This window comes from Pseudophryne corroboree, chromosome 1, assembly GCF_028390025.1.
Source record: "Pseudophryne corroboree isolate aPseCor3 chromosome 1, aPseCor3.hap2, whole genome shotgun sequence".
Lineage (NCBI taxonomy): Eukaryota > Metazoa > Chordata > Amphibia > Anura > Myobatrachidae > Pseudophryne > Pseudophryne corroboree.
In genome coordinates, this window is record NC_086444.1 from 401,798,732 (window position 1) to 401,815,394 (window position 16,663).

General features: G+C 42.6%; 1 protein-coding gene across 1 annotated transcript in view; it reads left to right on the forward strand.

Annotated features, from left to right (window-relative positions):
* The window catches only part of LOC134887531 (sodium-dependent serotonin transporter-like), a 117,632-nt gene that overhangs the window by 11,113 nt on the left and 89,856 nt on the right, over positions 1 to 16,663 (forward strand). Inside the window, exon 5 of the mRNA XM_063913223.1 lies at positions 7,619 to 7,722. Within this exon, the coding sequence (XP_063769293.1) occupies positions 7,619 to 7,722 (104 nt within the window). The remainder of the gene's footprint in view (positions 1 to 7,618; positions 7,723 to 16,663) is intronic.

Sequence of the window (16,663 nt, forward strand, 5' to 3'; positions counted from 1 at the left end):
GACCACTATAGGTCGACAGTCACTAGGTCGACATGGATGGAAGGTCAACAGGGTTTCTAGGTCGACATGTGCTAGGTCGACAGGTCTAAAGGTCGACATGAGGATTTTTTTTTGTGTGTGTTGTTTTCTTCGTAAAGTGACCGGGATCCCAAATTAGTGCACCGCGTCCCCTCGCATGGCTCGCTTCGCTCGCCATGCTTCGGGCATGGTGCCTTCGCTCCGCTACCGCTTCGCTCGGCACACTTTACCGTTCCAATCGTAGTCCACGTGGATAGTTAAGTATGAAAAAATAAAAAAAAATAAAAAAATGTGAAAAACTCATGTCGACCTTTAGACCTGTCGACCTAGCACATGTCGACCTAGAAACCCTGTCGACCTTCCATCCATGTCGACCTAGTGACTGTCGACCTATAGTGGTCGACCTAAACATTGTCGACCTAGACACTGTCGATCTTCAGACCGGATCCCTCCAGCGGCACCCTGGCACACAGTTTGAGAACCACTGAGTCACCAGTTGGTTGCCTGTACTGAAACGACTAAAGGCAGCAGGTGAAGGAGGAGTTTATAGAAACCTACAATCATGGCCTTAAGACCTGTTAGACAAATTGTAACCACATTTTTGGGGGAAATGTGGCTAATTAATTGAATGACTGATCCCCCCCCCCCCCCCCCCCCAAAAAAAAAAAAAAACTGAACCTGATAAAATATCTTTATCTATTTTTGTCATTTATGCATTTTAAAGCATGCTTGCAGAAGGTATACCCTCTGGAAATGAGCCCCTACAGCTTGCTAAGATTAAAAAAAAAAAAAAAGGAATGGAAAAGCTCTTGCAAGCCACATCTGTTGTGTTTTGTGCCTGCCTATGTACTGGCAGCTGGTTTAACATCACAGACATGCTTGTGTATGCAGACCAGAGCAGATCAGAGAACAGAGATGTGTGTGAATAGCAAATATCTCATTGTTATCTACAGTATCTTCCATGTAGAGAAAGAGGCGGAACAAGCCCTTGGAAATGTAAATGTCTCATTTAATTACACATCTCATTTTCTCCAATATTGTATTAATGCTTTATCTTCTGTTTTGTAAAGCAATGTTTATAATAGACTTCCTGTCTGTAATTACAGACCAGGGATCTCTTCAAAATTTGAAATTCAATCAGTTCCATACTTTCAAATTATAATGCTAAGTAACATCCAGCTAGGATCTAAATCTCAGTCAGTCAGAACAATATTGCAGTACAAATTAACAATCAATTGTGGTAATTAACCTCAAGTTTAAATGAGAATTGGCTATTTTAATTTAGTTGTATAGCAAATTATTATTGTTAATAATAATTATGCATTTATGTTGGTATTGTTATTAGAATTATTATTATTATTATTATTATTATTACTTTAGTAAATTAAACTGTAATATATTGCCACTTTTCTTTTTTGAAATTATTAGATAACATACCGAATGAGACTTACTTACAAAATGTTAAAAACAGCACAAATTGGGGCAGATGTATTAACCTGGAGAAGGCATAAGGAAGTGATAAACTAGTGATATGTGCAAGGTGATAAACGCACCAGCCAATCAGCTCCAATATGTTGATTTAAGTTAGGAGCTGATTGGCTGGTGCATTTATTAGAGATGAGCGCCTGAAATTTTTCGGGTTTTGTGTTTTGGTTTTGGGTTCGGTTCCGCGGCCGTGTTTTGGGTTCGACCGCGTTTTGGCAAAACCTCACCGAATTTTTTTTGTCGGATTCGGGTGTGTTTTGGATTCGGGTGTTTTTTTCAAAAAACCCTAAAAAACAGCTTAAATCATAGAATTTGGGGGTCATTTTGATCCCATATTATTATTAACCTCAAAAACCATAATTTCCACTCATTTTCAGTCTATTCTGAATACCTCACACCTCACAATATTATTTTTAGTCCTAAAATTTACACCGAGGTCGCTGGATGACTAAGCTAAGCGACCCTAGTGGCCGACACAAACACCTGGCCCATCTAGGAGTGGCACTGCAGTGTCACGCAGGATGTCCCTTCCAAAAAACCCTCCCCAAACAGCACATGACGCAAAGAAAAAAAGAGGCGCAATGAGGTAGCTGACTGTGTGAGTAAGATAAGCGACCCTAGTGGCCGACACAAACACCGGGCCCATTTAGGAGTGGCACTGCAGTGTCACGCAGGATGTCCCTTCCAAAAAACCCTCCCCAATCAGCACATGACGCAAAGAAAAAAAGAGGCGCAATGAGGTAGCTGTGTGAGTAAGATTAGCGACCCTAGTGGCCGACACAAACACCGGGCCCATTTAGGAGTGGCACTGCAGTGTCACGCAGGATGTCCCTTCCAAAAAAACCTCCCCAATCAGCACATGACGCAAAGAAAAAAAGAGGCGCAATGAGGTAGCTGTGTGAGTAAGATTAGCGACCCTAGTGGCCGACACAAACACCGGGCCCATTTAGGAGTGGCACTGCAGTGTCACGCAGGATGTCCCTTCCAAAAAACCCTCCCCAATCAGCACATGACGCAAAGAAAAAAAGAGGCGCAATGAGGTAGCTGTGTGAGTAAGATTAGCGACCCTAGTGGCCGACACAAACACCGGGCCCATTTAGGAGTGGCACTGCAGTGTCACGCAGGATGTTCCTTCCAAAAAACCCTCCCCAATCAGCACATGACGCAAAGAAAAAAAGAGGCGCAATGAGGTAGCTGTGTGAGTAAGATTAGCGACCCTAGTGGCCGACACAAACACCGGGCCCATTTAGGAGTGGCACTGCAGTGTCACGCAGGATGTCCCTTCCAAAAAACCCTCCCCAATCAGCACATGACGCAAAGAAAAAAAGAGGCGCAATGAGGTAGCTGTGTGAGTAAGATTAGCGACCCTAGTGGCCGACACAAACACCGGGCCCATTTAGGAGTGGCACTGCAGTGTCACGCAGGATGTCCCTTCCAAAAAACCCTCCCCAATCAGCACATATAGACATATAGCTAATATAGACTGGTTGATAAAGAGATGTCGTAGTATGTATGTATAAAGAAGAAAGAAAAAAAAACCACGGTTAGGTGGTATACAATTATGGACGGACTGCCGAGTGCCGACACAGAGGTAGCCACAGCCGTGAACTACCGTACTGTACTGTGTCTGCTGCTAATATAGACTGGTTGATAAAGAGATGTCGTAGTATGTATGTATAAAGAAGAAAGAAAAAAAAACCACGGGTAGGTGGTATACAATTATGGACGGACTGCCGAGTGCCGACACAGAGGTAGCCACAGCCGTGAACTACCGTACTGTACTGTGTCTGCTGCTAATATAGACTGGTTGATAAAGAGATGTCGTAGTATGTATGTATAAAGAAGAAAGAAAAAAAAACCACGGTTAGGTGGTATACAATTATGGACGGACTGCCGAGTGCCGACACAGAGGTAGCCACAGCCATGAACTACCGTACTGTACTGTGTCTGCTGCTAATATAGACTGGTTGATAAAGAGATGTCGTAGTATGTATGTATAAAGAAGAAAGAAAAAAAAAACACGGTTAGGTGGTATACAATTATGGACGGACTGCCGAGTGCCGACACAGAGGTAGCCACAGCCGTGAACTACCGTACTGTACTGTGTCTGCTGCTAATATAGACTGGTTGATAAAGAGATGTCGTAGTATGTATGTATAAAGAAGAAAGAAAAAAAAACCACGGTTAGGTGGTATACAATTATGGACGGACTGCCGAGTGCCGACACAGAGGTAGCCACAGCCGTGAACTACCGTACTGTACTGTGTCTGCTGCTAATATAGACTGGTTGATAAAGAGATGTCGTAGTATGTACGTATAAAGAAGAAAGAAAAAAAAACCACGGTTAGGTGGTATACAATTATGGACGGACTGCCGAGTGCCGACACAGAGGTAGCTACAGCCGTGAACTACCGTACTGTGTCTGCTGCGACTGGATGATAAATAATGATATAAAAAATATATATATATCACTACTGCAGCCGGACAGGTATATATATTATATAATGACGGACCTGCTGGACACTGTCTGTCAGCAGAATGAGTTTTTTATAGAATAAAAAAAAAAACACCACACAAGTGAAGTCACACGACGAGTGTTTAACTTTTTCAGGCAATCACAATATAGTATACTACTAACTATACTGGTGGTCAGTGTGGTCAGGTCACTGGTCAGTCACACTGGCAGTGGCACTCCTGCAGCAAAAGTGTGCACTGTTTAATTAATTTTAATATAATATGTACTCCTGGCTCCTGCTATAACCTATAACTGGCACTGCAGTGCTCCCCAGTCTCCCCCACAATTATAAGCTGTGTGAGCTGAGCACAGTCAGATATATAATATATACATAGATGATGCAGCACACTGGGCTGAGCAGTGCACACAGATATGGTATGTGACTGTCTTGTACTCCTGGCTCCTGCTATAACCTATAACTGGCACTGCAGTGCTCCCCAGTCTCCCCCACAATTATAAGCTGTGTGAGCTGAGCACAGTCAGATATATAATATATACATAGATGATGCAGCACACTGGGCTGAGCAGTGCACACAGATATGGTATGTGACTGAGTCACTGTGTGTATCGTTTTTTTCAGGCAGAGAACGGATATATTAAATAAAACTGCACTGTCTGGTGGTCACTGTGGTCAGTCACTAGTAAACTCTGCACTCTCTTCTACAGTACTCCTAAGCTCCAGTAAATCAGGTCAATCTCTCTCTCTCTCTCTCTCCTAATCTAAATCACTGTACTCCCTAACAGCTGCTCCCCGTCCCCAATCCTCCCCACAATTATAACTAAGTCACTCAGTCTTTACTCTTTTCTACTATAACGGAGAGGACGCCAGCCACGTCCTCTCCCTATCAATCTCAATGCACGTGTGAAAATGGCGGCGACGCGCGGCTCCTTATATAGAATCCGAGTCTCGCGAGAATCCGACAGCGTCATGATGACGTTCGGGCGCGCTCGGGTTAACCGAGCAAGGCGGGAAGATCCGAGTCGCTCGGACCCGTGAAAAAAAGCATGAAGTTCGTGCGGGTTCGGATTCAGAGAAACCGAACCCGCTCATCTCTAGCATTTATCCCCTTGCTCATATCACTGGTTTATCAATTAATTATGCCTTCTCCAGGTTAATACATCTGCCCTAAAATTCTTTAGTTTCTGTCATAACTACCACATTGTATCTTATAGCTTTTGTGATATCACTGGTTCCAGGTGAAGTAATAGATTGTATTATTATAAATGGCTCATCCCAGTTGTGCTGAAATACTGTAACTTTTAGCAGTGGGTAATGCCAGCAGGGAGAGACAGTGGGTGACCAGGAGAGAATAACCAGCAGTGGGTGAAGTCAGGGAGAGGGTGACAGTGAGTGGGGGACAGGCAGTTGGTGATGCCAGGGAAAGGCAGTGGGTGATAAAGAGGGTGACGTAGAGACACAATGGGCGGTATTCAAATGATATATCACTACCAATCTTCTTTCTAAAGTGATACCCAATATCGCGCGTATCGCGCCCATAGTAATCAGGTTTAACTGCGTAAAGAATTGGGTGCCCTCGCTACCCCGGGGGTAGTGAGCTGAAATGAATATACCTCGCCCATCAGCATAAACAGAATGGGTGTGGAAGGGGTTTAAAATAATTGAATACCGCCCAATGGGTGATGCCAAGGACAGTCAGTGGGTGACCAGAAGAGGACAACAGGGAGAAGGTGACAGGCAATGGATGACAAATACTGTATATTACAATTTACTCACCTGGGCTGAGAACTACAGCACAGCTTCTCCTTCCTTGGGTTTAACAGCAAGGATGGTAACAAGATTGTGACGTCAGATCCCTGCCCCGGGAGCAAAAACTGCCTTAGTAAAAAAGGAAGCAGGGGTTGAAAGGGGAGGGGATCACAGCCCCTTCTTCCCCACCTGCTGGACCTGACTCAGTCAGCAGCTTATTATACCCCTTTTCCACTAGCTAAATTTACCCGTGTTTTTGGTAAGTGGAAACAGCTCAACACGGGTTGAGTGACCCTGGAATCCTACCCGAATATCTACCTGCGTTGAACACGTTAATGACCCGGGTTATCGTGCAGTGGAAACGGTCATTACACGTGTTTTTAGACCCGAATAACGCTCTGAGACGCTGATTGGTGCTTCTGGGGCACAGGAAGATGATGTCATCTCTAGGAGACACGCTGGGCACATGCAGGCTCGCAGCAGCTTCTAAATGTGGAGTTGACATCTCTCTGAATCACTTCTGCTTTCTCACGGTCACTGTGTAAAAGCCATTGGGAGTAGCCTGGAATGACTTAATATACTTTTTCAAAATACCTGCATATTCATACTATTTTAAGGAATCTGAAATAAGTTTTATTTTCATTTTCAGGGCTCTATCAAACAGTATATTTATATGATTGGATAATATAATGTAAATATTATCCAGGCAGTATTAGACAATAAAGTTATTGTGGCTTTGTTCCTTTTTGGTGACATCATCTTGATGAGACAGTAAAAAGTAATTTTTTAATGACATCAATAGGCTTTTACAGAGCTTACTAGGGTTAAGTGGAAACAGATCAGACTCGGGAATAACCCGTGTCAAAGTGCAGTGGAAACGTCGGGTTAAACATCGCGGATTGGACCCGGTACTCAGGTGGAAAAGGGGTATTAGCCTCAGCTGGTCATTCTACACTACTGGGGGACTGGCGGCTTGTGGTGTTGAGTAGGGACGGGCAGTTGGGGCACACTGTTGACCCCTTCACTGCAATGCACAATCACTAGTTCCGCCTCTGATGTGCATAGTCACGGCCCTATTTTTTATTACATGGCTCACATTAATTATTAGTGTACATTAATAAATTGGTAATATTTATCCCAGGGTGATAACTTTTAATGAAATGTGTCCAGCCTCATGCCTTTGTGACCCTTATACAATGGTGTATCTGGTACCTAGTGAATTGGTTTTGGTTCAGTCTTAACAAATGGCTTCTTCCAATGTCTTATTAATGAAATAATGTCCATCTAAGACAGCAGCAAGTAGTGTGTAGGCTGAGCAGTACCAGAGCTGCAATACACAGGGATGCCTGGGATAACTAGTTTCAGCATGAAAGCATCTAATTTTTATTAAAGACTGCACATGCGACTTTATAGCACCTACAGACAGTACTGTAGTACATTGCATCAATTACTGTGTTAATGTGTGTGTGCAACTTGTTCTATAGCAGATGAGAACACCACTTGTGAAATATTATTAAACAGACTGGTTGTGTGATTTAGTAGAAATTTAGCAGATAGCACCAAGTAGTGTGAAGGCTGAGCAGTATGGGAGCTACACAATACATAGGAATGCACGGGACTACTACGGTAGTCTCAGCATGGGTACACCACTCGTGCAGTATTACTAAAAAGACAAATTATCATTATCATCAGGAACAAACAAAATAAAATCACTGTTCACTGCTGCTCCGGAGATTTACATCTGTGACTATATACACTCACTCGCATCTTAGCACGCCAACATGCGGTATTTACATGCTGCGGCTAGGATGTCTGGATAGCATGCCCAGAGCAAAGCTGTACGAGGACTCATCTATAGAAGGAATTCTTAACTGTGTGCTCTCATTTTCCAGGTGTGGGTGGATGCTGCAACCCAGATATTTTTCTCTCTGGGGCCGGGATTTGGAGTTCTCTTAGCACTGGCAAGTTACAATCAATTCAACAACAATTGTTACAGGTAGGACACTACAATACAGCCTCACAGGTCATCAGAGTTTTGGTTCCACTTTTGTGGTTCAATAGATGTTAAAAAAACAATAATCTGTAAAATACTAGTAAACATGTTGAAGAGCACCCCTGCAAATGCTGAAAAGCTAATATCTGTGTGATGATAAGTAAACATGTTTAATACCTGTAAGAGGTTATCTGCAGTATTTTAATGTGAATCTCAATAAATACCTTCCATCAACAAAAATGTTCTACTTTTTTTGCCCATTGCTCTACAACTTCCATGTGGGGGAGATCTGATACAGTGGCTGTAATTGAAAACCTTGTAGCTGATGTGTCAGACATACTGTAGAACTGAACAGCATAGAAGGTGATTATTATCAGTGGTCCTGGCTATATACAGTGTCATGGGCTAGCGATGAAGATTCCTGCCTGCCACGCTGAGAGTCCCGGGTTCGATTCCTAAAGTGCCAATCTTTTTATTTTTGTGTGTTCCCGTGACATTCACTTTATTATTATTTTATTTTCTGTGTAATCCATTGTAAAACATTCAATGGAAGGGTGCACACAGATTTTACACAAATCAAGGGAAATCTGCAGGAGCGACTCATTCGCTATCTAAAATACACAGCGGTAATGAGCACCTGTAGACATACAGTACCAGTAAATATAAATTAGTGTATTCTGACAGAACTAACTGTTCGAGCAACACAGTACTGTAGATCATCGGCGTTAGAGAATCTGTGTTGTATGTTACAAGCTGTTCATGCTAATTAGTACACTAATAGAACATAGGCCCTCATTCCGAGTTGTTCGCTCGGTAAAAATCTTCGCATCACAGCGATTTTCCGCTTAATGCGCATGCGCAATGTCCGCACTGCGACTGCGCCAAGTAAATTTGCTATGCACTTAGTAATTTTACTCACGGCTTTTTCATCGTTCTGGCGATCGTAATGTGATTGACAGGAAATGGGTGTTACTGGGCGGAAACAGGCCGTTTTATGGGCGTGTGGGAAAAAACGCTACCGTTTCCGGAAAAAACGCAGGAGTGGCCGGAGAAACGGAAGAGTGTCTGGGCGAACGCTGGGAGTGTTTGTGACGTCAAACCAGGAACGACAAGCACTGAACTGATCGCAGATGCCGAGTAAGTCTGAAGCTACTCAGAATCTGCTACGAGGTGTGTAATCGCAATATTGCGAATACATCGTTCGCAATTTTAAGATGCTAAGATTCACTCCCAGTAGGCGACGGCTTAGCGTGAGCAACTCTGCTAAAATCGCCTTGCGAGCGAACAACTCGGAATGACCTCCATACTGTACAGAGATACTAAGGACAGTTATTTGGCATCCAGGAACTTAGGGAGGAGCTTTTATCTCTCTCCATTATACATACAAAGATTAAACTTGCCGCTGTACGTTACAAGCTATTTATACTTGTATACTTAGAAAGATTACAATGGCGAGAGATAAACGCTCCTCCCTAAGTTCTTGGATGCCAAATCACCATCCTTTGTATCTCTGTACAGTATGTTCTATTAGTGTACTAATTAGCACGAACAGCTTGTAACGTACAGTGGCAAGATTAATCTTTCTATGTATAACGGAGAGAGATAAAAGCTCCTCCCTAAGTTCCTGGATGCCAAATCACCGTCTTTAGTATCTCTGTACAGTATGTTCTATTAGGGTACTAATTAGCTGTTCGTGCTAATTAGTACTCTAACAGAAAATACTATGCAGGCGATTCCCACAATTTTTGGCTAATTCAGAAGAATTTAAATTATATCTCACTTATCACTGGACGAATTTCGTCAACGAGAATCTAGACTACTGAGACAGACCTGACATCTTTTGGAATGCCTCTAAGGCAGTGATGAGGGGGCATATAATAAGCTATGTTGCCAAAAAAAAGGAGACTAAGGCAGAGTATATTGCATTAAGGACAGTAATGTCAGAAACCTTTCAGGCATATGTCTCTACTCCATCGGAAGACACGCTAACTACATACAGATAAGCGCGACAACTGCTGGAAACATACCTAGCAACACAAGCAAAACATTCCATTGATTACACGAAAAACGAATTCTATAGATGGGGGAATAAGGCGGGTAGGTTGCTTGCAGTCATGTCTCGACCCCCTAGAAAACGTCATACAATAACTGCATTAAAACACCCTACAACTGGCATCATTATTACTAAATCCCAGGAAATTGCATCTCAGTTTCAAGACTACTTTACAACGTTATTCAGTTCCTCACTGGTAGATACTGATATTCAGAAACACCTACTTACACATACCGTATTACCTCCTTTAACTTCTGATCAACGGGAAGCCCTGGTGGGTGAAATCACAATGGAGGAAATCAACAGCACTATCTCACATTTACCTCATGGTAAATCCCCAGGCCCGACAGGCCTTTCAGGCGACTACTATCGTATACTACAACCGCATATTACCCCCTCATTATTGGAACTGTTCCACGCTATACACGAAAAAAATTGTCCATCTCCCTTTTTTAATGAAGCACATATAAACCTTCTACCAAAGCCAGACAGGGACGCAACGTTACTTTCTTCATATAGACCTATTAGTCTCCTGAACGTTGACTATAACATTTTGGCAAAAATTATGGCAACACGGCTCCAAGTTATTCTTCCCGATATTCTCACTATTACTCAGATGGGGTTTGTACAGGGCCGACACGCAGTCAAGAATATTCGTACAGCTTTGGCTGCAGTGATAACATCCCAAAATTCCCATGCTGATTCAAAAATGCTCTTAAGTCTTGACGCTAACAAAGTGTTCGATATGGTGTTATGGCCACATTTATACACAGTCTCAGAAAGCAGGGGCTTCGAAACAAAATTTCTTGACTATGGCCCTCATTCCGAGTTGATCGGTCGCAAGGCGAATTTAGCAGAGTTACACACGCTAAGCCGCCGCCTACTGGGAGTGAATCTTAGCTTCTTAAAATTGCGACCGATGTATTCGCAATATTGCGATTACTAACTACTTAGCAGTTTCAGAGTAGCTCCAGACTTACTCTGCCTGTGCGATCAGTTCAGTGCTTGTCGTTCCTGGTTGACGTCACAAACACACCCAGCGTTCGCCCAGGCACTCCCACCGTTTCTCCGGCCACTCCTGCGTTTTTCCCGGAAACGGTAGCGTTTTCAGCCACACGCCCCTGAAACGCCGTGTTTCCGCCCAGTAACACCCATTTCCTGTCAATCACATTACGATCGCCGGAGCGAAGAAAAAGCCGTGAGTAAAAATACTTTCTTCATAGTAAAGTTACTTGGCGCAGTCGCAGTGCGAACTTTGCGCATGCATACTAAGCGGATTTTCACTGCGATGCGATGAAAAAGAACGAGCGAACAACTCGGAATGAGGGCCTATATACGGTATATTTACAATAGACCTTCTGCCTCTCTCCTCATAAATAGAGTTAGAGGGCCGAGATTTTACCTAGAAAGGGGCACCCGCCAGGGTTGTCCTTTATCCCCTTTATTGTTTAATCTGGCACTAGATCCTTTATTGCGTATACTCCAAGAATGGACAACATTCCAGGGAATCAAAATAGGTACACAGGAAATTAAACTATCTGCATTCGCCGATGATATACTTCTATATATCTGCAATCCTGAACAGACTCTTCAACAGATACTCGACAAGATCCGGTTATTTGGATCTATTTCGGGTTTTAGCATAAACATGGACAAATCCAGAGCAATGCTGCTATGTGGGACTACCACTAACACGTGATGGATTGCTCAGTATCCTTAACAATGGGTCAATACGCATATCCCTTACTTGGGAATAATGATACCACGAAACATTGACCATTTATACAAAATAAATGTCAGTAAAGCTATAAATACCCTGTCAGCTGATATAAAGGGATGGGACCGTCTTCCAGTATCTTAGTTGGGCAGGGCCAACTTACTTAAAATGGTAGCCATCCCCCGCTTACTCTATCCATTACAGACACTTCCAGTCTTGCCCACAAAAACAGACACTCAATCCATTAACACACTCATTAGAAATTTATTTGGAAAGGAGGCAGAGCCAGGATAGTTTGCGAAGGTTGACTCAGCCCAAATCGAATGGAGGAATTAACTTCCCCGAGATTGAAATATATAATCACACTTCTCTCTTAAGACACCTAAGAGACTGGATACAAAAAAGTTTGGTTTATACGAACAAATCACTAGAACAAAATTTCTTGCAAGGCATAGATCTGACATGCTTCCTTCACCAACATGACCAGGAAATTCCGGATTATATAAAATCCAACCCACTCCTGTGGACTACCAGAAAATTGTGGCACATTCTGCGCCATAATGCTAAATTAAATCAATACCATTCCCTCCATCTACCCTTACTCCAAAACCTCGAATTTCTAGGCGGCATGGCTGCTCACTCCTTCACCATGTGGAGATTGGCTGGGATACATACTATTCGATCTTTGGTTTCTGCAGAGGATCAAAGAATATTGACCTTTTCTGAGATATCCTCGACAATTGTTATGATCAGCCCATACCCCTTAGCATTTATACAAGTGTGATTTTGCATACATCATGTTCTCAAGCACTTTACAATAGCAGATTGGAATAACCCCCTAGACAGCCTTTTATCATACCCGGTCCCACAACACAAATCTATCTCTTATCATTATACTTTCTTAAGGAAAATCTTAGATCATGCCAAAATTACCGGAGGAATGTCCAAGTGGTTAAGTCACTTCCCTGGATTAACAATGCCTACACTGGAAAAATCCCTAATGTTCTCGTGCAAAGTTTTGCCAGCCAGCATGTATACAGAACTATTTTTGAATGTGTATCACAATACATATCTGTCCCCTCTGCGACGTTTCCGAATGGGAACCTCTGGAAATCATTCTTGCCCGAAATGCCATCAGTCTGAAGCTGACACTTATCATTGTTTATGGGCTTGCCCAATAATTCAATACTTTTGGCATCTCGTTAGGCGCTATGCTGAAGCCAAATTAATAACCTACGTACCGTTCACACCAGAATGGGAAATTCTGGGCATTATAGATCCGAATCTTAGAATGGCCCTAGAATGTAAAAAATTGCTTGTAGCCCTTAGCGCAGCAGGGAAGAAGACAATTCTCCAGGGGTGGATAGACACTATGCCTCCGCAGATACCTTTATTTTTAACTAAAATATATCATCTGTTCCTGATGGATTGGGTGGAAGAGATAGTGGACAAGGGCAAACAGGTGGATCGTTTTTTTACACTATGGGAATTGTATATTTCTGCTCTCCCTCTCACCACACGACAACAAATACATCCTAGCCTAAAAAACACCACGTGGTATTTAACAAGGTTGGCAGCACAAGATCCACCTGTTTCCCTGTATTGATGCCAAGGGTTGGTTGGCGGCTCCCTTCAAGGCTATTATATTAACTTTAAGGTTTAGATGTTCCATTGGTGAAACAAAATGACACAGATATCGCACAACAAACATTGATATTGTTTTATTTGAGATAACATATATTGTAATGTATAGCAACAATATTGTGTACAACGAATGACTACTGTTATTGACTTCTTATTGTTCTCTTACCGCATGATGACTCAATAAAGAAACTTAAAAAAAAAAATACTATACAGAGATACCAAGCGCGATGATTTGGCATCCAGGAACTTAGGAAGGAGCTTTTATCTCTCTCCATTATACTTCAAAAGATTACAATGGAGAGAGATAAACGCTCCTCCCTAAGTTCCTGGATGCCAAATCACCATCCTTAGTATCTCTGTACAGTACTGTATGTTCTATTACTGTACTAATTAGCATGAACAGCTTGTAATGTACAGCGGCAAAATTAATCTTTCTATGTATAATGGAGAGAGATAAAAGCTCTTCCCTAAGTTCCTGGATGCCAAATCACCGTCCTTAGTATCTCTGTACAGTATGTTCTATTAGGGTACTAATTAGCTGTTCGTGCTAATTAGTACTCTAATAGAAAATACTGTACAGAAATACCAAGGATGGTGATTTGGCATCCAGGAACTTAGGGAGGAGCTTTTCTCTCTCTCCATTATACATAGAAAGATTAATCTTGCCGCTGTACGTTACAAGCTGTTCATGCTAATTAGTACACTAATTGAACATACTGTACAGAGATAATAAGTACGGTGATTTGGCATCCAGGAACTTAGGGAGGAGCTTTTATCTCTCTCTGCATTATACATAGAAAGATTAATCTTGCCGCTGTACGTTACAAGCTGTTTGTGCTAATTAGTACACTAATAGAACATACTGTACAGAGATACTAAGAACGGTGATTTGGCATCTAGGAACTTAGGGGGAGCTTTTATCTCTCTCTGTTATACTTAGAAAGATTACAATGGCGAGAGATAAAAAGCTCCTCCTTAAGTTCCTGGATGCCAAATCACCGTCCTTAGTATCTCTGTACAGTATGTTCTATTAGTGTACTAATTAGCACGAACAGCTTGTAACGTACAACATAGATTCTCACAACACGGATTCTCTAAATGCCAACGATCTATAGTACTGTGTTGATCTAACAGTTAGTTGCATCAGAATACACTAATTTATATTTACTGGTATGTCTACAGGTGCTCATTACTGCTGTGTATTTTAGATAGCGAATGAGTCGCTCCTGCAGTTTTACCCTGATTTGTGTGAAATCTGTGTGTACCCTTCCATTGAATGTTTTGCAATGGATACACAGAAGTAGAAAAAAATAATAATAAAGTGACTGTCACGGGAGAACACACAATTTTTTTTTGGCACTTTGGAAATCGAACCTGGGACTCTCAGCGTGGCAGGTGGGAGCCTTCATCGCTAGACCACAACACTGCATGGAAAATTCACAAGTTCATGTGTAAAAGTACTGCAAAGAGCGATTCCTTCCCATTGATGTTGGTTTATGCCTTAGGGGACACGGACGCTCATACTTTATTTCAAAAGCATGGTATTTTCCACTGCCTCCCTCTACCCCCATCGCCCTTTCCCCCTTGGAACCTGCACAGTTCATGCAGTAGACAGGTCAGGTTACAAGACATGTGCAATAGTATACTGTGTATGAAAATCACATAGAGAACTGCAGTCGCGTTGATAATGTAGATGTGTAAATGGTACAGTAGCAGTGATCCCCACTCATTAAGTACAACACAGATTCTCACAACACAGATTCTCTAACGCTGACGATCTACAGTACTGTGTTGCTCAAACAGTTAGTTGCATCAGAATACACTAATTTATATTTACTGGTATGTCTATAGGTGCTCATTACTGCTGTGTATTTTAGATAGCGAATGAGTCGCTCCTGTAGATTTACCCTGATTTGTGTAAAACCTGTGTGCACCCTTCCATTGAATGTTTTACAATGGATTACACAGAAAATAAAATAATAATAAAGTGAATGTCACAGGAACACAAAAAAAAATGGGCACTTTGGGAATCGAACCCGGGACTCTCAACATGGCAGGCTGGAGCCTTCATCGCTAGCCCACAACACTGCATGGAAGATTCACAAGTTTATGTGTAAAAGTACTGCAAAGAGCGATTCCTTCCCATTGGTGTTGGTTTATGCCTTAGGGGAATCGGACGCTCATATTTCAAAAGCACGGTATTTAGTGCACTGTACATACTTTAAAGTCAATGAGCTACATTATTCCTTTCAAACATTAGTTGCGTCTGCACACACAATCTTTAGTTGCGTCTGCATACACGTGTTTTAACATGTTAGTTTGTATCTGTATAAACTATTTTTTTAACTCTCTCCATATGACCATTGGTCACCATCTGTGTGTACAGTATGCAGTACAGGACTGTATATTAACATTACAGTCGTCACTGACCATTTGCCAGAGCTTGTAGATCAATCTGCCGCTATTCGACCTAAGGTACTGGATTAGTGGAGTATTAGCCACTCAGTGGTGGAGATGTGTATTGCTTGCTGGTTATCTAGTCGTGCCTCAATGTGCCTGTCCGTGATTAAACTCAGCAACCTAAGCTATCGCGTAGGCGTTACTAAACCTCTGTCTAGGCGCAGATAGAGCCAAGACAACGGAGGACCCATCTGTAGCATGTAAATGCTGTGACAATGCTAATTACAACTAAACCTTTATGCAGTCAAAATGAGCTGGGAAATACCGCACCAAATGAGTGTCCTCCTGATTAAGCAGATGGAATAATTCACATCCTACAGTACTTGATTTTGTTATAAAACTTTCATGCAAGCCCAGAGCTCCCTTATGCTCTTATTTGCCAGCCCAGAGCTCCTTCAAGCCCCTTTAAATGCCTCAGTCAGCAATGCTGCCAGTGCCGCACCCCATAGGATTTCCGGACACTGTCCGTCCAGAATGAGCAAGCCTTTAGACTCCTCACAAAGGATATCGGGACTGTCCAAAAGAATCCTAAGTAAGGTGGTATATGCTAATATACATATATGCAGAGGTTAAAGTGGGCCGGAACGGGGCGGAACTGCTTCTAATTGGAGGCGGACCTCCCGCCCACCTTAACTAATAACTGAAACACAATCACAGGCAGTGCCTCCATTAAACAAACTGAAGTAGGATTAATAGTCCTCTCTGCGCTGCCAAAAGGACGTAGGAGGCTCAGACTGTCAGCCTGAGCTGCTGAGGCAGCGCCGCGGCAGGCTTCAAGTGCTAAGCTTGGGGCTGTCGGAAAGAATCCGACAATGGAAGGCTGAGAATCCAACAAAGGGAGGCTGAGGATGGCTTCAATTTCGGGGATTCCCTATGCACCACACACCGGAGCCATGGCCACCCATGTCAATGATGTGGTGGTGGGTAGGAGTCGCTATAAAGGGAATGATTGATTTAGCCCGCCCACACCACGAGCAGGAGGAAACGCACTTACTGTGATTACCCAGCCATGCAGATGCTGAGGGAAGGGAAGGAGGGAAACAGACTTATATTCACATTGCTGCTGCGCC